Source organism: Sturnira hondurensis, unplaced genomic scaffold (assembly GCF_014824575.4).
Source record: "Sturnira hondurensis isolate 20B ecotype Veracruz unplaced genomic scaffold, ASM1482457v3 Scaffold0007865, whole genome shotgun sequence".
Classification (NCBI taxonomy): Eukaryota; Metazoa; Chordata; class Mammalia; order Chiroptera; family Phyllostomidae; genus Sturnira; species Sturnira hondurensis.
Genome location: NW_028080496.1, coordinates 4,583,885 through 4,604,838, shown reverse-complemented (window position 1 = coordinate 4,604,838; position 20,954 = coordinate 4,583,885). Strand labels below are relative to the sequence as shown.

Genomic DNA, 20,954 nt, shown 5'->3' with positions numbered 1-20,954 from the left:
AGTGCTGCTTGACCCCTTGAGCTGCTTGCCCGACCCCCAAGCTCCCAGACGGAACCCCAGCACCCCACAGCCGCCACCTGCCCTCACCGGGAAAGGGCTCCTTGAGGAAGTGGCCGTTGATGGTCTGGCTGGCGGTGCCCAGCGGGTTCTGGGCGATGAGGGTATAGTTGCCGTTGTTGTAGTGGGTGGGCTTGTTGAACAGCAGGCAGCCCTCGGAGACCTCGCCCTCCTGGTAATGCTCCACGCGGATGATCCGGGACTCCCGCAGGGGCTGCCCGTTGTGCAGCCAGCGCAGCGTGGGCGGCGGGTTGCCGCGCACCACGAACTCGATGCAGTGCTCCAGGCGCGGCTCGGGCTCCTCCAGGCTCACCACGCGAGGGGGGTCTGTGGGGAGAGGCCAGCTGGCGCCCAGCACGCAGAGGCTCCCGCGTCCTGGGGCGGCCTTCCCGGAACCGACATGGGAATCCCAATTCTAACCCCCAACCCAGCTCCAGACAAACTGAGAAAATTAGAGGTGCCCCCCACCACCCCCCAGCAGAGGGTGAGACATCTGTCTTCACCCAAGCTCCCCGACCCACCACAGCTACAGGGTCCCTCTCATGACCCTTCAGGGGCTTAATGACAGGCAGCCTGGGTCAAACTAGCAGTGTCCTGCAGGCCTGGCGGAGTCTGAGGTGCAGCACGCTCTGAGGGACAGAGCACGCCAGCAGTCTGGGGCTGCTAGCACAGGACCCATGCGCTCTGCTGAGAAGAGTGTTTCTGCCCCTCCTGGCAGCCCCGCCCCCGGCTCTGGCTCCGCCCCGCCCCCCGGCGCGGCGCCCCCCTCCCCCCGCCGTCACCCCCCAGCACAGCGCCCACTCACAGTGCACCGTGAGGGCGACGCTGGCGTTGCTCATGCCCACCACGTTCTCCGCGATGCACGTCAGGGTGAAGCCGTTGTCCTCGCTCGTCACGTTGACGAGCGTCAGGTTGATGGCGTGCACGTTGGTCCAGTTCAGATTGGTCTGAAACCCCGACAGAGACACAGCTGTCCAACCGCTGCCACAGGGCGGCCCCCCCGCCCAGCCCCCAAACAGCTTCAGGAATCAACAGGAAAAGCTGAGCGGAGGGTGAAAGTGGCCCGTCTGGTGAATGCGCGCTGGCCAAGGGCCAGGCCCTCTCCGGCCAAGGGCTCAGGCATCCTCATATGCACCCAGAGAGGGGAAGGGCAGCGCTGCACCCATTGTACAGATGGGGAAACCAAGGTGCTCGGAAGCTTCACAGCATGTTTAACACCGAGTTGCCTAGGACCCCAGTCTACGTGCTTCCCCACTTCCCCCCTCCTCTCTAATCCCTTGCTTCCACTCATGACTTGGCTCATTAAGACGAAGAGGTGGTGGGTCCCCAACCTCCTGACGGGCTGGAACCCAGGATGCCTACCTGGTGGGTATTGATGGACTGCAGGCCAGTGACTATCCAGTCCACGTCGGGCAGGGGTGACCCAGAGCCATTGCATGTGACCACAGCATTGTCCCCCTCACGCACGGTCAGGTTGACGTGGCTCACACTGATCTCGGGAAGGTCTGGGAGGGAGGAGAGGCAGGGGGAGAGACAGGCAAACACTGACCACCAGGGCTCCGCCCACGGGTGGAGGTGGCACTTCCGGTTTTGCAGGATAACTACTCCAAGGTCGTGCCTGTGTTGCCAGGAGGCGCCCAGGTCCCTGAAGCGTCACACCACCTCCCCAGGAGACACCAGGACTCAGAATTCAGGCCCCTGCAGTGGACTCTCCTCCAGGGCACGGACTTGGAGGAGGGGGGACACAGCTGCTTGGGAATGCAGCTCTAGCAAGACATCAAACCACAGCTTCCACTTCGGGGAGCTGGTTCTCAAAAATCTGCTCTGCTCTGACCCGCACGGGGGGTTCTTCTAGAAATTCCAATTTCTGGGACCCTACCCAGACATCCTGATGTTGTGAGTCTGTGTGGGGCCCAGGAATCTGCTTTTCTAAAAGAGCCTGAGACGCCCCCCTGACACAGGAGGTCCAAGCGGCTGCATGTGAGACACACCCCCCAGGCCCGGGTGACAGGCAGCACACTCAGAGGAGGCATCGGGCCTGCCGAGGAGGCACAGGCGTGACCCAGGAGGAAAGAGGTGAGCCAGGTCTACCCCCAGGTCAGAGCCAAGGCAGGGAGGGTGGTGGGCAACGGGAGCACCCCGCCTTCCGGGCTGACCGGGGGCGCCAGCTCTGGAGTCCCCGCAGGGGTGCGGCTCACTCACCGCACTGGCTGATGTTCATGCGGAAGAGGGGCAGCTGGGAGCCCTCGGCGCTGATGCAGTAGAGGCTCTGGCTGTTCAGCTTGGCCTCCCCCTGCTCCTGCCACAGCTGCATCCAGCGGATGTCACAGCTGCAGTTGAAGAAGTTCTGCTCCAGTCTCCTGCGGGCGAGAGGGCAGGGGAAGGGAGCTCCTGAACCGCAGGTGGCCCGCTCCCTCCCAGGGCCCTGAGGGGCACCCCTGCTCTTCAGGGATTAAGGAGTAAAGGGGTGCAGCATGGCCACCAAAAAAATAAAAAACACTTATGACGTCCATGGATTTATTTAGTCTTTAAACCAATAAACTCATTTGAGGAAAAGAAGTCCACTCCACTGAACTCACTTAAATAAGTCAGCTTGGGACGCTCCCCTGCTCAAACCTCTCCGAGTTGAAGGCCTGACCACTATCCATCCCTCTGAACTCGTCTCCCACCTCACCCCTCTCCTCTCCTTCAGCCACACCCAAGAGGCACAGGCACCCAACACTATGCTGAATGCCTTACGCTCATCCCCCAGCTGACCCTGGCAACAGGAGGAAGCATGGGGAAGGGGGGAGAGGGCAGGGTGCCCCAGCTGCCCAGTGTGCTGGGGAGGCCTGAGGCAGTGCAGCAGCGGTTGGAGCTGTAGGGACTATGTGGGGACCCAGCAGCCCTGCTGGGGTGACGCTGAGGGTCCAGGCACCAGAAATACATGCAAACTGATGCCGCTCAGTGGGGTCTGTCCCAGCTGCTTACTTGACAAGACGAGGTCATTCACCATTAAGTACTTGTAAAAATACAAACTGTCCACCTGGGGGGAACACTCTAGACCAGTGAGGCCTGCCTCTGCGCTGAGCCGGCCTGCAGTGCACCCAACCTCGCAGGGCCCCAGGGGAGGCGGGCAGTGCCGGCGTGTGCCAAGGCTGGTGGGGGACCGAGGTGAGACGTCTGGGACGTGGCTAAGACACACCAACGAGCACACCAACAGCATTTTTCTTCCTTCCCATCCTTTTCCTCTGGAACCCGATCCAACAGAAGGGACACGCCATGAGACCTGGTCCCCTCCTCTAGAAACCACAGAAGAACCCTGAGTTATGCCCCCCTCTCCCCCCCGGATGCTCCTCCTAGACACCAAGGCACACAGGCAACAGAAAGCACTTTGAGTCTCAGCACAGTGGTCCCTTCACCGAGCACACCCACCACTGTCCTCCTGTCCTGACAAGGGCAGAGGGGGGGTTCCAACTGAAAGACACATTGGCAGGCGCAACGAAGGCCAGCCCACCGCACCACGGCTCCAGCAGGGGATCATCTGCCTGGGCGTCAGGGGACAGATCTGGGAACCTGAAACTGAGCTGCCCTGCTCCATCAGCAATGCTGGTGGCCCATGAATAATGAAACAGCAATAAGGCAAAGCTTGCCACACCCAGCCTTTGCCCCAGGATGGCCCCGGGGTCTAATCACAGGGCCCTGGGGGTTCCAGCAGATTAGCTTTGCCCCATGGGGCATGCGCACCTGACCGTCTGCTGGGGAGATTTGGGGCGACGGCCAAGACCAGGTGTTTAGAAAGCAGTGATTCTCAGCCAGTCATCACCTGGGCTTTCTTCTCCCACCTCAGCATGGCTGCTGCCAGGGCCAGTCCTAGGGCCAGGCTGTGGAAAGTGCTGAAGGGACCCAGACCTGCCATCACAGGGCAGCACAGGCCCAAGGGGCCCAGTGCTCAGCCGAGGCCTCCAGGGGACCACAGTCCGACAATAGAAAAGGCACACAGAAGGTCTGCACTGAGCCGGCTGGGGTGCCCTGGGCCAGCGCAGCGGGTGGAGTAGTGTCCCTGCAAAATGTGTCCCAAGTCCTCATCCCAGTGCCCATGAGGAACCTCAGAAGCAGAGACTTCACAGATGTCATCACACGAAGGATCCCGGGAAGAGATCGCTCTGGGTTTGGGGCGGACCCTGAATCCAATGACTGGCATCTTGATGAGAGATGCAGCAGGGAGAGGTCGAGGACTAAGAGATGGGGGACACGGCCGTGTGACGGCGGCGGCCAGTGCTCCACAAGCCGAGGGACCCTAGAGCCCTCGGGCTGGAAAGGGCTGTGAGCAATGACCCTCCCCTGAGCCCTGCAGACACCTGATGTTGGACTTCTGGCCTCCAGAGCAGTGCGAGCATCCGTCCCTGTGGGTTTCAGCCACCAGATTTGTGGCAATGTGTTACGGCAGCCCTGGGGAACCGATACGGCAAGGAACTGAATTCTCCAGGGCTCTGTTTTCACTTCTGTAAGGTGGGGATCACTGTGCTCGACGTTCCTTCTTCAGCAAGTTATTGTGAGGATTAGGGATGCATGTTAGCATGCTCTGTGAATTAAAAGGGGGCTATAAGGCGGCCAGAGATGATTACTGTAATTACACAATTATCGACATGGCTGTTGGGTGACTTCTCGGAGGCCCGTGGGAGTGGGCGCAGCCCAGGATCAGCTCGAGCCCATTCCCGACGCCGAGGCGGTATTTACCGAGCCGATGAAATCTGCAAATGACACCAGCAGTAATGATGACTCTGCTCTGAGGAAATGAAATACTTCGATCTATTGTAATCACATCTGCTCTGTGTGGGCAGGGCATTCAGAGAAGCCTGTTGGAGACACACTAATGGTCCTCAGGGCACCTCGGTTGGGGGGGGGGCGGTTCTGAGCTGGGAGTTTCTATCCTCTGCTGCCTCCGGCCCCTGCCTCGATTACCCCGTGGGCTACAGAACCCAGGCCTCCTCTCCTTCTGAGGCGTCATCCCTGCGACAGCCTCTGGCTCTGGCTCTGATCTCTGGACACGCAGCTCCGGGCCCCTCTGTAGGGGAAAACACTGTCCCGCCCTAGCCGGAAACTTCTGGGAGTGCTGGGCCTTGAAAGCAGTGGCAGAAACACAACCAGGACCAGGTGCTTGGCGGAGAGCACAGCCTTCATCGCACGCACGTCAGTGAGAAAGGAGAGGAGGAGGCCCCTGGCACCGGGCACGGGCTGCAGCACACACAAATGTTTGGGTTTTCTCCCTCTCGATTCCACTCCGGGGATCCTGCACCGTGAGAGTGGCTTCTGGAAGGTGACGTGAGTCTTGTGGGGTAGGTGGCTGAGTTGTACGAGGACAGACCAGTGGTCTGTGGAGACAGCAGGCCTGGATGGCGGCAACAGTCCCAGCACTGAGGTCCAGAGTTCCCATTTACTAGCTGAGTGATGGTAGTGGCCTAATGTGGCCGAGCCTCAAAGCTCTCCTTGGTAAAACTGGTTACAAGGATACCCCTCATGGGATTGTTCCAAGGATGCAACAGGACCTTGTATGCATCAGGTGCTCAATATATGCCTCTTTCTCCTTCTCCACTTCTGGAAAAGTTGTAGACAGCGAGCTCTCCCGACGGGGCATCCCCACATCAGGTTGTTCTATCAAGGACCTGCTACTGGGGAGGGGCAGGTCCTAGGAAAGGGCCGAAGGTCGCAGTCTGCCCCTCTGTTCCTGCAGGAGGCCGCTGGAACCTCAGCCTCCTCCTCCTCGGGCTGTCACGGCACACCCGGTCCCCCTCTGGCCTCCCCTCCAGAGCCAAAGTCCGTCCTTCCTGGAAATACCCGACCCGTTCCCACACCCCAGCCCGCAGGCTCCGCCAGGCAGACCCAGGCGGTCTGGATGGCTCGTGGCAGATGGCGCCATGTGGACTAATCAGGAAGCCGGACAAGAAAACACTGCCCCCTCTTCCATTTGCCAGGGACTGAGATTGTTTGGATTTTAATCATGGCCACAGCGAAGAGCCAGCACACGGGCCCCTCCAGCCAAACGACAAATTTTCCACTCGCACCATTCAATTCTCCCTCAACACACAGACCCCTCCCAGGGGCGACGGCCCCTTAGAGGGGGCTTCTTTATCTTCCAGCGTAACATCCTTCTTCTTTAACCACACGACAGAAATTAAATGCTCCGTGGACGTGGCGGCTCACACGCCGACTCACTCCGGAGGGCGCGTCTTCATTCCCCCGTAAGTCACATCCGGCTCACTGGTCCATCGATTGCAGGCGAAGATAAATGCAGAATCCCAGGATCCTCTGAGAGAGACGTGGCATCTTCTTTCAATACGTGTCCTTGCAACATCTTTTTCTAAAACTCCATGCAACGGGCCACCAGGGCAGCGCACCACTGACCTCACCTGCAGTGGCTCTTGGTAGGGAACACCGAATGCTTTCTGAGTAACCGAGCCACCTGCAGCCCCCGGGGGTCCCCCGGGGAGACACCGTCCCCTGCAGGTGCTCCAGGGGAGCTGGATGCCCAGGGTCCCAAAAAAGAGAGTCCCCAGTTAGCTCCCTTGTGTCAGGGTCCCCGATCAGTCCTAGAGCAACGCAGGGGAAAACTGCAATCGCTCACGTTTTGAAAGTTACCGTACAACAGACCCTTGAACCGGAAACAGACTGGAAAAGTCAGGAGATAGCTGAGCACAGTGGTCAAGGCCTTGAGCCCGCATGCTAACGCCTGATTAGTGCAGCAGGTGGCCTTAACTCAGAGGCTTAACCTTGCTAAGCATCTCAGTGTCCCTGAATATGAAATGACAGTAGTAATCCCTACCTATAGAATTGCCATAAGGACTGAAGCAGGCAACATATATAACTCTACAGACTGTTTGGCACAGCGCCTGGCACAGAGGAAGATCTGAGAAATAGTGCTGGCATGATTGCAGTCTGGCTGATTCACCCCTAAGGTCTTTTCTACCTACAAAGACGGAAATGAGTACAACCCGTCTAGGGTACCCGTTCAACAGTCAGATGTCTGCGACATTGTCTAGCTTTTCAGCGTTTTTTAAAGAAACACGTCTGTATTCCCCTTTCACAAGCTTGGGGAAGGGTTTTTGTTGGTGTCCCTCTGGATGGCAGCCGGATGTGACTAAGCAGCTCCGATCGCTTGCCGGCCATGCTCGCACCAGAGTGGGGCCTGGTCAGAGGGCAGAACGCGCAAGGGGGAAGCGCCCACAGCCGAGCGGTCCTGAACTCCCCACACTGTCCACTCAATGATCCCTGTACTTCCCGTCCACGGGTTGGCCTGTGTGAGCATCACAAGGGCACGCATGTCCGCGAGGCTGAGTAGGGTCCACAGGGCCATCGTGGTACAATTGGCTATCGGGGCGCTGGTTGTAGGTGTCACCCCTCCCGACCGCTGGAGGGTCTCACCAGGTGGGGGGACACCACGAAAAGGCCAACAGTGTGGGCAGATAAAGGCCACTGCCCCAGCTAAAGACAGTGAGGCAACCTGCAGGGAGCGAACCTGGATCTGCATCTCCAAGCAAAAGGGCGCATGGGAGCAGCGTCCCCGGAGCCCCGACTCCCACGTCCATCCACACCCAGCTCCTTTTCAGTTCATTCTTTGACTTATTCCCTCCACATGACAAGCTGTCCCTCATGCCCAGAGGTGACCCCACTGACTCACACACCAACATGAGTAATTTTTTCCACCCGTGCTCACAGATTTTCACTCATCCATCCAACATGTGTTTGGCTGGGGGCAGGAGTGGACAGATCAACCTAGAAATGCAGCAAGACTAAACAGGCCACAGGCAGATTGAGTAAGTGCGTGGCCTGCGCCCCTCCAAATGCCCAGGCTCAGGCCAGGAAGGCCAACAGAGGTCGTGAGAAGTGGGGAAGGCGTGCAGGCTGCGGTCAGAGGCCTGGGTCCGAGAGCGGGCTCTGCCAGGCCCCGGCACTGCGGCCTTGGCTGCATCTCGGGAGATTTCGGGGGCTCGGAGCCCTCACCTGCAGATGCAGGGACACCTTGGACTACAGCAGCACAGTGACACCAACCTCCTGTGATGCTGTGCTGGTGAATCTACCATCACATAAGTGCAAGCACACCTGGTCACCCACGAGGTCAGGCAGGGCAAACGCTATTTATCAGGAGTCAATAAATGCCCTTCGCTCTCACAAATATCAACTACTGCTAATTACCTAGATAGAGGAGACACAGCTTGGCCCTGCTCAGGGGTGACAGTCCTGTCCTCTGAGCTGCACTGTGACCAGAAAGGGGGGGTCGGAAATCCCACAATGGGGTGGCTCGTTCTTGCTGCACATGGTACACCCCCTGTCATCCAGCCCAAGCAGCCCCTTCAGGGGACGCCCAGACCCAGGGGCCCTGTGGCATGACACTCTCCCAGCTACAAACCTCCACCACCCCAGCCCCACACTAACTTGGACAGTCCCCGAAACCGCACTTACAATTCCCGAAGACTCAGTGTCTGGAAGAGCTGCCACGAGAGTGTGGTGAGCCGGTTACTCGACAGGTTTCTGCAGGAGCGACAAGAAAAGGAGGGGGGATTAAAGGGCAAAGCTGGCACAGACCACGCTCTCGGGAGCAGGCTGGGTCACTTCCCGGGGCCTGGCTTCACTGTCCTCCTTCTCCTTTGCTCCGTTCTGCGGCCCATCCATCTGCCACGGGTCAAGGAGAGGATTCTGGAGAGGATCCTGCAGCCTTCCGAAGGGACAAGGTTTACAAATTAAAAAATATATATCCACTCTCCACCACCAAAGGTCAGGGAGCCTTCTGGAAGCTGCCTTCCAAGGGGGGCACAGAGCTCAGGAGGCACGAGCCGGCACACGGCTGCATTATCACCCCCCCGGGAGGTGCAGTCGGCCTCCAAACCCCATGTGTAGTTAGCGCGTGCATCTTGATGAGTCTGAAGATGTGTGTGCGTTCACGAGACCAGCACCAACGCCATCCGCGGAACTATCACCTTGGACCAAGGCTCCTCCCCGCTCTCTTGTTATATGATACAAACATCTCTCAACGTAAGATATCCCTCTTAACAAACCGTGGAGCATATAAGACAGTGCTGCTGACTGTGCGCTCGCTGCGCTGTACTATACAGATCACTGGGACTCATTCCTCTTCCATTGCTGAAACTATGCACCCTATGACCAACAAGTCCTCTTTTTTTCAAATTCTTTCATGGATTGATTTGAGAGAGAGAGAGAGAGAGAGGGGAAGGGAAAGAAAGAGAGGGAGGAACATCGATTTGTTGTTCCACTTACTTATGCATTCATGGGTGAATTCTTGTACGTGCCCTGACCGGGTTTCGAACCTGCAATCATGGGGTATCACGATGATGCTCTGACCAGCCTAGCTGCCCAGCAAAGGCTTTAGCAACAAGCATTCCTAGCGTTCGCACCAGTCGGAAAAAACTCTGCACCCGCACCTGCCTTCCCTTCCCCTAGCAGAGATGCCCGTCAGTGATTAAGACGTCAGCCTTCCGTTCACACTTCTTTTCTCCCCCTAATGGCCACTTAATTGTTCTCATTAGGATGTACAGGGGAAAGGAGGGGCCATTAGTCTTCCAAACAAACGAAGAAACACGCCCACGGTTATTATCTCCGCCAGGCTCCACAAGGAACTTTTGATGCGCTCACAGCTTTCAAAGGCACTGCTGGGACTGAGGTGGCCCCCCAGGAACAGTGCTCCCAACTCCGGATGACAGAGAGGGTGGCGGTCAGAACCCCACCTAGGCGGACATGTGCGCACACACGCACACACACGCACACGCACAGGGAGGGATCTGTGTCTGTGGGACAAGCCGGCGGTGATGCAAGCAGAGACCTTTGCCCCCACTCACACCCTGATGCTCCTACGCATACAGGTGCGTCCACACTGAAACGGCTTCTGCAACGGCTCTTTGTGACGAGACAAATACAGACAAGTACGGAGGGGTGAGGGGACTGGACAACTGGTAAGACCCCTCTGGAACTTATGTTCGAGCTGCAAGTGAAAACCCAAGAGAACGGCAGTTGTGAGGAGCAGAGGAGCGCATAGGCAGAGAGATGCAGGTAACCGACGCTGGAGGGAGGCTGGTTGCCTGAGCCAGGGGCCTGGAACAGAGCCCTGCAAGAGGTCACCTGGCAGCAGGACAAGAAGAGAAAATGAGCCACACCGGGGTGGGGTGGGGTGCTCTAGGAAGTGGGAGTAGCATGTGCAAAGGCCTGAGAGGGACGGGGTGCAGGGGTGGGGGCAGAAGGCAGCCAGGGAGCGTGGTCTGGGAAGGAAGAGAAGGGGCTGTGCCACCCTCACCTTGCTGGCCACAGTAGGGGTTTGGGCTTCTTTATTTTAAGGAGCAACGGGAAGGTGACGGACGGTCCCCTGGAGGGAAGGGCGTAACGTGACTGCCATTCCCAAGGGCTGGAGGACAGTGCTAGATGGTGGCAGACCATGCAGGAGGCTGCCGGGATACTCAGGGCAAGGGGAGGGGGTCGAGGTAATTAAGGGGACAGACTCAGGTGCTGGAGGTAGAGCCGGGGGCTTCCTACTGGACTGGGTCCGGCACAGCGAGGAGAGAGACCAGAGCAGCCAGTCGAGTAGCGATGTCATTTAGTGAGATGAGGATGCTGCCAAAGGTCCCATTTGTGGGGGGAGGTGGCAAGGGGGGAATCAAGAGCCTCCCCCTCGAGGATGCTGTGTGTGGTGCCTGCTGGGTATGTCTGTGGTGAGACACAGGGGCTGGGGCTTGTGGGAGACGTGGAGCGGGGTGAGATCGCAGGGTATCACAGAGCGTTGCAGGAACAGACTGCCGATGCCAAGAACAGCCTGAGGGACAGGCTCCCCTTCTCTCCTGAGGCAGCCCCATCTTTGGCAACAGCCCACAAACTGTGCAGAGAGGCGGCCCCCCCTGTACGGAGCAGGGGACTGCTTGAGAAGGGGAGGGACAGCAGACAGGCACCCCCGACGTTTACTGCTCTGACCTCTGCCCTGCAGTCAGCACACCCTCCTCTCAGAATCCTTAAGGCCACACAGCTCTCTCCAGGGAAGTCCCCGTACTCCACAAACCCTCACGAACTCCTGGTGGGAGTGACGGCACCTAAGCCTTAACCCATCTGCAGACTCAGCTTCACAAAGCCCCAGCGACGCCTGTCTCACTCCTGCCAAGAGCCTCATACCCCACTGACAGGAGGGAGGAGTGATGAAACACAGGCAGGATGACCCCTGGGGGCCCCATTGGGGACCAGCTCCCACAGGGCCCCTCCTACTTGAGCAGGTGGAGCGGGGGGAGCAGAAGCATAGCCCCACTGAGTCAGGAGCCACATACCCTGAACCACATACCGGAGCTGGGGCCTTAGGGTGAAGGGAGTCCCCATCACTGTGAGACTCATCACCACTGGCCTTGGTGGTGTCCCAGTCAATGGGAGGGACGCAGCCAGTAGAAGGGTTTGGCTTTGGGTCGCCGTTCCTGGTTTCCTGTCCCCGACAACGGCATCGAGCCGCATCACCAGCCAGGCAGGGCCGGCGGCCCAAACCAAAGCCCAGGTCCAGGGGCTGAGCAGCCGCGGCCAGTGAGGTCAGCCCCAGGCCTGATCGCTGCGCCCTGGGAAGAAAAGTGGGGGCGGAGACGGATGGAGGCACAGGCACGAGACCACAGTGGCCCCGGTGAGGTGGGAACCCTTGCCCCTCGCCAGGGAGGACCCGTCAGGGGACCCAAAGCAGGGGCGGGCTGCTAGCAATGTCCTTTCACAAAGGTCATGTTTTGCTACATTTGGCATAAATGTCACGAGAAAATTGGATTCTGAAAGAAAGAAAATAACAGGCATTCTGGGCAAATAAAGAATGAGAAACAGCATGATCTCACAAGATAGAGAAGGGCGGGGGCTGGGACACCAGAGGTGGGCTCCGGCTCTCCCAGGGGTGTCTCAGCTTCGGAGGAGAAAGGGCCCCTAGGGTTCCTCTGCTCCTGGCTGAGATGGAGGAGACGCGGCAGCAGCCCGGGTTCTGTGTGCGCATGCGCTCTCCACCTGCGCACCAATCCACCAATCCCTGCAGCTCCCGTGGGAGAGCAGGGCCCTCTGACTCCTCCCTCAGGCCAAGCCCTCCCCGCCCTGCCCACTCACACGACCAGGAACCCTGCAGCGCTCTCCACATTCCTGACTTCATTTCACATTTACCGCCACCACGCTAGATGGGTATTACCATCTCCAGGCTCCAGAGGAGGAAATGGGGGGCTCAGAGGTTGCTGTTCGAAGCTGAATGGCTCTGAGTGGTCTTAATACAAAGACTCGCCACAAGTAACAAGCCACACCCCAGGAACACTGCTTCAGATACACAGGTAAACTCCCAGGTGCACCCGCACCACCCAGTGCGTGGGCCCATAGACAGAAAGGAGGCCCTTCCATTGCAACACTACAGGTGCAAGGCGCGAGGGGGCAGAACACACCAGCCATGCAGCTGCAACTGCACCCAGTTCCGGATGCACACAGGACAAGTCGAGCTTGCCTTGGGCCTCCCTGTCCCCACCGGCACTCATAAACGCTCCCGGTGCAGGGCAAGCAGGGAGGCTGAGGCACGGGCTCCAGCAGACTCGCCACCCACGAGGAACTCACTGTCCCTGGCTTTTCTTCCAACTGGTGCCTCACCTGTATTCGCCTGTCATGGGTTATTATTGATGGGCCGCTTACTCTGCTTATCAGAACAGAGTTTAATTAAGAACCATCCTGCCTCTGGGCCCACAGCAGCCTCCACGGGAGCCCCCTCCCTCACAGATCCATTATCTCTGTCCCTCATGTTTTGCTTGGGTCAATGCACAGTCTCCAAGCCACCTGACCACTGGAATTAATCGGGTGAGCAAGATGTTACANGCCTGTCATGGGTTATTATTGATGGGCCGCTTACTCTGCTTATCAGAACAGAGTTTAATTAAGAACCATCCTGCCTCTGGGCCCACAGCAGCCTCCACGGGAGCCCCCTCCCTCACAGATCCATTATCTCTGCCCCTCATGTTTTGCTTGGGTCAATGCACAGTCTCCAAGCCACCTGACCACTGGAATTAATCGGGTGAGCAAGATGTTACAAGATGACGCATCAAACATTTCCCAAAATCAAGCTCCATGACATTGCCCCCGCATCGCTCATCTGAGACGACCAAACAAAGCCATTAATTCTGTCTTGCACTGCCAGCTCTGTCACAGCCCAGACTCCGGGGCCAGAGCAACGAACGATGACGACACAGCTCCTGGGCGCTGTGGAAACAGAGCCTGACACGCACACGGCCCGACTCTGGCCCTAACGCCGGAGAAAGCCAAGGGGGCCCCTCCTGCTTAGCCCCGCACGGAGCAGAGAGCAGGGATCCCCCAGGCCAAACCCGAAGCAGGGTAAGTGGCCCCACAACCGGGAAGGATGTCACCTCTGCCCTCGGGTCCCTGCTGGCCAACAAGAGGGTCACTCGAGGGGGACCCTGTTGCCAGCAGAAGCCAACCTGATGCATTCTTCTGTTGCCCTTCGGGGCTGAGAGCTGAGAAGAGAACACTAAGCCCCACCTACAAAGTGACCCAAACCTGGTGGATTCTTCCAAAAGCGAAGGCTTTGTGGATTTCCGGGCCCAACGGCGAGGCTGACATCTGGAAATGCCTCCTCATCTCCTGGCAGAGGCAGCCCCGTGGCCAGTTTTGTCTCAGGATCCTTCGGGTCCTAGTGCAGAGGTGCCCCACCATTCCTGTGCTGTTAAACTGGACTGCCCTGCCCCCCACCGCTCGCATCTGCGCCCGGGACCCTGTCAGCTCCGCTCTGCTCTGCTCCCACCTCCCTGCCCGTCCTCACTCCCCTCCCCCGCCCCTCCTCCGTGCCCACCCCCACCCCACTTTGGTTTCATCTTCGGTTGTGGACAGAATTGTGCCTCCCAAAATTCCTGTGTTAAAGCCCTAACCCACAGAACCTCAGAACATGACCGTGTTTGAAGAGAAAGCCCTTAAGTGGTAATTAACGTAAAATGAGGTCATGGGGGTGAGCCCTCACCCAATATGACTGGTGTCCTCATAAGAAGAGATTCAGACACAGACACACCCAGAGGAGTGACTGTGTGAAGATGGCAGAGCAGATGCCATCTAAAAGCCAAGGACACGGGCCTCGGGAGAAACCAGCCCTGCCCACACCTTGACCTTGGACTTCTAACCTCCGGGACTGAGGGGAAAGTCCATGGTACTTTGTTACAGCAGCTCAAACTAATGCATCTGTTCTCGGCTGCCCCCTCCCATTCGTCCCGAGGCCCTGACAGTCAAATTAATGCCCAACTGTGAACCCTGAAAGCATCACATATGAGTCTCGGTCACTCCCCTCTGTCTGTGCCCGGTCACTGTAGCTTCCAGCCACTAAGCCCCCGCAGTCTGCTCTCTGTCCACTTGGGCAGCTCCCCCCATCACGCCCCATTCTCCTCCAGAACCACAGTCTTTTCTGCCTGCATCCCCGAAGGTGAACACCACGGTCCCTGGCTTCTACAGTGTTCCCTCTGCTGCTCGCAAAAAGCACTCTCCTGGGCCGAGTGTGGGCTCAGAGCACCAAGCACAGCTGCCCGGAAAGCAGCCAGGGCGCACCCCACCTGGCCTCCCAGGCACCCCAGGGCTGTGGTGTGGGGCTGCAGTCCCCACGATGGAAACCTTGCCCCCTTCATCCAGCTTTTTGAAAGGCATGAGCCTTCTTTCCTTAGGGTGCCATAGCCCCTCAGCAGCCTGTCTGTCGTCTTCTGGATCTCCCCATGGAAGAAGCATCTCCGGGGCCTCCTGGGAGACAGCCAACCACCCCCCCCACCACCACCACCACACCTGGTGCAGCACTAGCCCCACAGAGAGCCTGCTACCAAGGAGTGAACCGCTGTCAGAATGCTGCCCACTCCTCCACGGGCCACGCACACCTCATCAGTCTTGACCTTGTGCTCTGTGCGGTCAGCCCACAGCCGACTTGGCCGTAGCCCACCGTGAGGAGCTGAAGGGGGCTGCCACTCACGCCTCAGGATGTCCTGGTGAGAAGAGGGGAGCCCGGTGCACAGTCGTCACCAAGGCCTGCTGCCGGCCACCAAGCACGCCCTACGAACCAGCCCCTGAAAGCCCAGGCCCTGCCACGTTCCTCCTGAAGGATGAAAATACTTTCCTACATCACAGACATGTTTGCTTTTCCCTAAATTACATTGCTGTAAGAGTGGGTGGGGGTTAAAGCCATTCTTATTCAGCTAAATTACACTGGATGGCTCATTTAATGAACTTTAATGAAGCCAAAATGCTTTCTCTAATCAAATCTCAAGTGGCGTGACTGGTGTCTTGACCTTCGGTCGGGAGACTGGAGGCGGCTTTCCTCCCGGGCCCCGGGGTTGGGCCGAGCCAGGGCTTCCCAGGCTGAGTTCTTGGGCACCCGAGGTCAGCAGGGTGTCAGTGGGTCCCGAAAGAGAAAAACAAAACCCACGCTGCTTGAAGGGTGTGGAACTGCACACAGGTAAACATGGTTGAACGACGCAACTTCCCAGAGACTTGACTGAGAAAAGGGACTCCCGCGCCTCTCAAACCTGCCAGACCCCGGAAGCCTTGCTCCGAAGAGTCCAGCAAAGATGTCGCCCACAGGACACAGAGAAGTGACAGTTGTGATAAGACATACTCATTGACACTGGGGGTGGTGAACCCACAATACAACATACAGCTGATGCACTGAAGAGGTGTACCCCTGAAACCTTACACCGTTATGAACCAACATCACCCCGATATAGTCCATTTAAAAAAATTTTTAAAAACAAAATTGCAGGGTAGTACATCAAAAAATATATTTTACAGATTACTAAATTATAAGTGAAATTTAAAGTGTTCTGAAATTCCACCCAAAGAGGATGTAATAAAAATAGGATGGGAAAAGACACGTATGTTTGAAAAATGAAAAGAAACGCACGTTTGGTCTGTGTCCATGGTTCCTGGCGCGTGGCTCCCAGGAGCCCTCGGCAGTTTCCTGAGCGATAACGGTAATCAGGCGTCTTTTGGTTTAATGTTGGTCTACTTGTCCCCAGTTCCTGAAATCGCTTCAGAGAATGAGGTGACTTTTGGAAATCCCCAAAAGATGGGGGGTGGTTGCCAGGAAAACTATGAGTGGAGGGTGGAATTTATAGCCCCACCCTCTGAGAAGGCGTGAGGGGCTAGAGGCTGAACCAGCTGCCAGTGGCCAGCGATCTAATCCATCACGCCTACGTTGGCAAGCACCGCCCCCCCTCCGGGAAACCCTGAAAGAGGGGCTTGAAGACCTTGCAGAGTGAGGAAGCTAAGTGCTTCCAGGTGCCACAGAGCCGGGCCCGAAACTCCACAGGGACAAAAACTCCTTCATTCAAGACCTGGCCCCGTGCGTCTCTGGATGTGGCTATTGACTCGTATCCTCTAACATCCTTTGTAATAAACCAGGAATCTAGTGAGTCCAAGGGCTCCCGAGCCTTCCTGTACGTGTTGCCTGGGCCCATGCGGCAGGCGGAGTACCCGTCCACCAAAGACGCCCACCCCCTAGTCACGGGACCTGTGACCACCTCAGCTTCCACGGCAAAAGGGGCTCTGAGGGTGCGATTCGAAGAAGGGACCTCGAGACGGGGAAGTAAGTGGTCCTTCGTCATCCCGTGGCCCCAGTGTGATCGCAAAGGTCCTTAAAAGTCGACAAGGGAAACAGACCAAAAGAGGAGAGACCGAGATGCACTGTGCTGCTGGTCTTGAAGGCGGAAGAGGGGACCACAGCCCGAACGAGCTGGGAAAGCAAGGGAACCGGACCTCCAGGGGCCTCCAGAAGGAACACAGCCCTGCCGACACCCGATCACAGCCCAGCGGGGCCCATGTTGGGCGTCTCACCCACACAAGTGTGAGACGATGAGTTTGCACTTTTAAGCCACACACTTCGTGGTCATCAGGTACAGCAGCAATAGAAAACGAACGCAGGTCGCCTCTGTATGAGAGAGGCAGAGCTGCGTACTTGCAACAGACACCAAATGGCCCATGAAGCCTGAAATATTTAGTATTCGGCCCTTTACAGGAAACACAAAAGCCTGCCAATCTCCGGTCTTGCCAATAGAAATCTAAAGTGAGCCACAGAACTGTCTGGGAGGTGCACTTTAAAAGGTGGAATGAAAGAGGCGAAACTAGTTGATTCATATATTTTACTTAACCCAATACATCCAAAATATCATCAGCTCCACAAGTGGTCCATAGAAACAGTGCTCATGAGATACTTTTTCGTGTGTGTGTTTTTTTTTTTTTTGGAACCGTGTCCCTGAAGCCCATGTGTGCGCTGCCCTCACAGCCCATGGTTTGCACTGGCCGCGGGCCACGTGCTCACTGGCCACGGGAGGCCAGGGCTCCGAGAGCGCAGAGCAGCCCTAGACCATCTGCGAGAGCCGCGGTCGTCGGTGGAGAGGAGCCGCCAACAGATGGGCGAGTGTCCCTACAAGCTCCCCAAAGCAAAGGCAGGTGTCCTCTCCCAGATGCCAGTCTGCCCTGGAATCCAGCAGCCACGTGGTCTGTGTATGGGCAGGAATCCCTCCAGCTGTCCCCAGATGCCCCCTGCCACATCACCGAGTGGCCGCCAGTGTCCTCTTGGGCTGGAGAAGCTCAGGGCAGGAAGGAAAGAGGGGACAGGTCTTGCCACATGCTGACGGGCGGGGAAGGACATGCCGGAGACCAGGCTTGGGCACTGTTCCAGAATGCTAGACTGTTCCCGAATGCAAGGCCCCCCTAATCGAGCCCAGACCCAGCCTGGAAGTTCAAGTCTTTCTGTGCGAGGGCCTCAACCCCCTGTTCCCAGACGGTCTCTCACCACCCACCTCCCTCCCCAACTCTTCATCCTCCCCCCCAGCAGGCTGCACCCTGGGAACTGCCAGGCACTTCCCCGTCTCTGCGCCATTGCGCCCGGTGCTCCCTGTACCCTCACGCCCTGGCTCCCCTCCCCTCACCTGCCCATCGCCAGCAGAAGCTGCGACAAGTCCAAGCCCATCAGGACGAACACCAGAGGCCCAGCTGACAGCCCCCCAAATTCAAGCATCCCCAACCTCAGTCCAACAAAGTAACATGGAGTCCTATTCTAATGAAACAACAGGTGGCCTCTACTGCCCTGGGGACGTGCTGCTCCCAGTGACCCCGCCCACCCCTCCCACCCTGGGCCGGAGCCTGCGGACCCCACCGCCCAGGGCACAAGCACCCCTGCCCTGAGGCCCGGGGTCGGAGGTCTGGTCAGAGTCGCCCTGCCTCTGGGCATTCACTGTGAGCAAGGACCCCGAAAGGGCCTGAAGTCAGCTCTGCAACTTCGGGTGCCTGCTTTGCACCAGACCTTGAGTGTTAGGGAGACCATTCCGGGGGATTTTGCTCTTGGAAGGTCTTTTCAGACAAATTAGCCAAAAGCTAACTGCCCCAAGCACGAGCTCCCTCCGGAGCCCCGGGGGACACAGCTGGGCTGACACTGGGCATTCCCAGCTGTGGAGGACCAGGAGGAACCAGGAAGGAGGGTCCTTCTGACCCCCACATCTGGTGAGCCTGGAGGTGAGGAAGGCTGGAACAGAGAAAGTGAAAGAGCAGGGAGGAAGGTGCCGGCTGCTCGAGGGGACGTGGGTCAGCGGAAAGGGAGCAGGTGAGGGAGACGAGGCCAGAGCGTCCACAGGAATGACTGTGACCCCGCTGGGGCTGGGGGGCCTGGTGAGCGGAGGAGTCGCCTCAGGGACGGCTTGGAGGGGGGGGTGGTGGCCAGAAACGGGGAGTAGACAGGGACACAGCCACAGCGGTCAGAGGCACACTCAAGGAGGAGCGGCCTGCCTGGGAGGCACACACTCCTGCTGCCCGAGGAGGGGGTCCCCTGGGAGCCAGAGGATGAGCCAAGAAGCAGAGACCTTAGCCCAGAGCCTGAGGCGTTTTCCTCAGAGTTCAGAGCACCGTGCTATCGCCTGGGAGGAACAGGGTGACCAAGGCCGCTCTCCGGAGGCGCCAGGGCAGAACAAGCCGCCTGTGCTGACAGCTGCCTGAGGGCCTTGGGCACCTTTGAACCTGAGTGGGTCAGGCCTCCCCGCCCCTCCCCCTTCCCAGACCACAGCCTGTGGGGAGGAAGAGCCACAGCTGGACTTCGTGGGCCTCCCTTCTGGCAGAACCCAAGAGGACGCGTGAATGAATGCCACTGGCACTGAGGCCTCCTCACCCATGAGGGCTGACCGGGGGACACCATCCCAGAGACCATGTGAGGGATGAGGACACAGGTGAGTTTGTAGCCCAGGCAGGAGGAGTTGTGGAAGACTTGCATCCCGTGTAGGGCCGGTGGGTGGTCCCTGGGGACTCGTCAGAAATGCACGTCCTCGGGGCCCCACCCAGCCCTGCTGAACCACAAGCTCCAGGGGCGGGTGCAGGCCCTGTGTTGTGAGGCGCTGTCCAGAGAGGCTGATGCAGACCAACTGGGAGCGCCGCTGGCTTAGTGGAAAAGAGCAGGACTCTTGCCCCCAACGCTCCAAATTGTGGGACCCTCCCTGACACAGGTACTGACCCTCTCAGGATGTCAACTTCTCATCTTGACCACGGGAGATAGAACAGCACCGGCCACATGAAGCAGCTCCAGGGATTAAAATGAATGAGTGCACATCCAGTGGCCAGTGGCTGGCACACAGTGGGTCCGCCGTGCGTGCGTGGTAGGGTGGCCACCAGGGCACTGGAGGCAGCAACACTGAGTGTGGCCACTGCACCGAGCTGCTCTGGGCCCACTCTCCTTCAGGGTTTTGCCCATGAGAGTTCACCGGCCACCCTCGTCACCATCTCCACCTTCCAGAGGGGAGATCGTGGAGCGAGGGGGTTAGGTGGGTGACCCTGGGGCAGCAGCTGCTGACCAGGGACAGAGCCCAGCAGCCGGGCTACAGCGTCTCCGCAGCTCCCTCTAGAAGGATCGGGAGGAACTGGGTGACTAGGCTCACGTGCAAAACTTGGAAGACTGTCCCCACCTCCGCCTGGGACGACTGGGCATCCAAGTGTCTGAAAGCGAAGTTGCGGTGGGATTTCCCACCGTGTGCCCTGGCCCACCTGGGATCACATGAGGAAGCCAGAAAGGATGGCAGCCCACGGTCAGGCACCCTCAGGGAGGGGCAGGGAGCCAGTGGGCAGAGGCGGCCTCTGTACCTCTCAGGTGCTGCAGACCGGGCTGCAGGCAGGGCAGCTCTGGTGCAACCACACAGGCTAACAGGCCCAGGGCCGCAGCGCCCCGGGGCCGTCCCCAGAAGGGGTGCAGGAAGGAGGTCTGAGCTGGAACAAATGCACTGAGCTGCCCCTGAGTCTCCAGAGGCTGGCATTTTCGTGTGACCACACTGTGCTGGGGAGCTGGGCACACTCAGGGAGGCTCTGCCTTCAAGCTGCTGAGGAACCTGTGTGCACACCTCAGGTTTTAGAGACAGTGAGCAAAAGGCAAGTGCGATGGGGTGACAGAGCCCGGCTCCCTATCACGCGCTTGCACCAATGACGAGGCAGCGGGGTCTGCAGTAAGAATTCCGAGGCAGCCCTACCTAACTGCAGGAGCCAGGTCTGTGCTCTCAGGCCAGCCAGAGCACCAGCCCACCGTGTGCACAGCTCCCAGGGGCTCACAGGCCACCTCCTAGCTCTGCAACTCGTGGACGGCCCAGTTCACCGTGCCAAGCCTCACTCTTCTCTCCTCTGAAATGGGAGCACTTACTTGGTGAGAATTAAATATAGTAGCGGCACGTGCACCCCACACAGTGCCTGTCACAGGCAGGCACTCAGTGGAGATGAACTATAAATACTCAGTAGAAGAGACACACAGAGAAAAAAGCTGACGAGATATCACCTCCAGGGCAAATGTGAACTGAGCAGGGAGTCCGAGGGGGAGGGGGTGGGAGGAAGGGTGGGGCCCCGGCTCCCGGTCCCAGATTCCCCGGAGCAAACAG

The 20,954-nt window shown here is 58.3% G+C and overlaps 1 protein-coding gene across 3 annotated transcripts in view; it reads right to left on the bottom strand.

Moving 5' to 3' along the window:
• The window catches only part of NTRK3 (neurotrophic receptor tyrosine kinase 3), a 269,649-nt gene that overhangs the window by 183,149 nt on the left and 65,546 nt on the right, over positions 1–20,954 (bottom strand). For all 3 annotated transcript variants that reach the window (XM_037053666.1, XM_037053667.1, XM_037053668.1), the window contains exons 4-8: positions 8,497–8,565; positions 2,260–2,417; positions 1,420–1,562; positions 863–1,004; positions 88–384 (exon numbers count right to left, since the gene is read on the bottom strand). In XM_037053666.1, the coding sequence (XP_036909561.1) occupies positions 88–384; positions 863–1,004; positions 1,420–1,562; positions 2,260–2,417; positions 8,497–8,565 (809 nt within the window). The remainder of the gene's footprint in view (positions 1–87; positions 385–862; positions 1,005–1,419; positions 1,563–2,259; positions 2,418–8,496; positions 8,566–20,954) is intronic.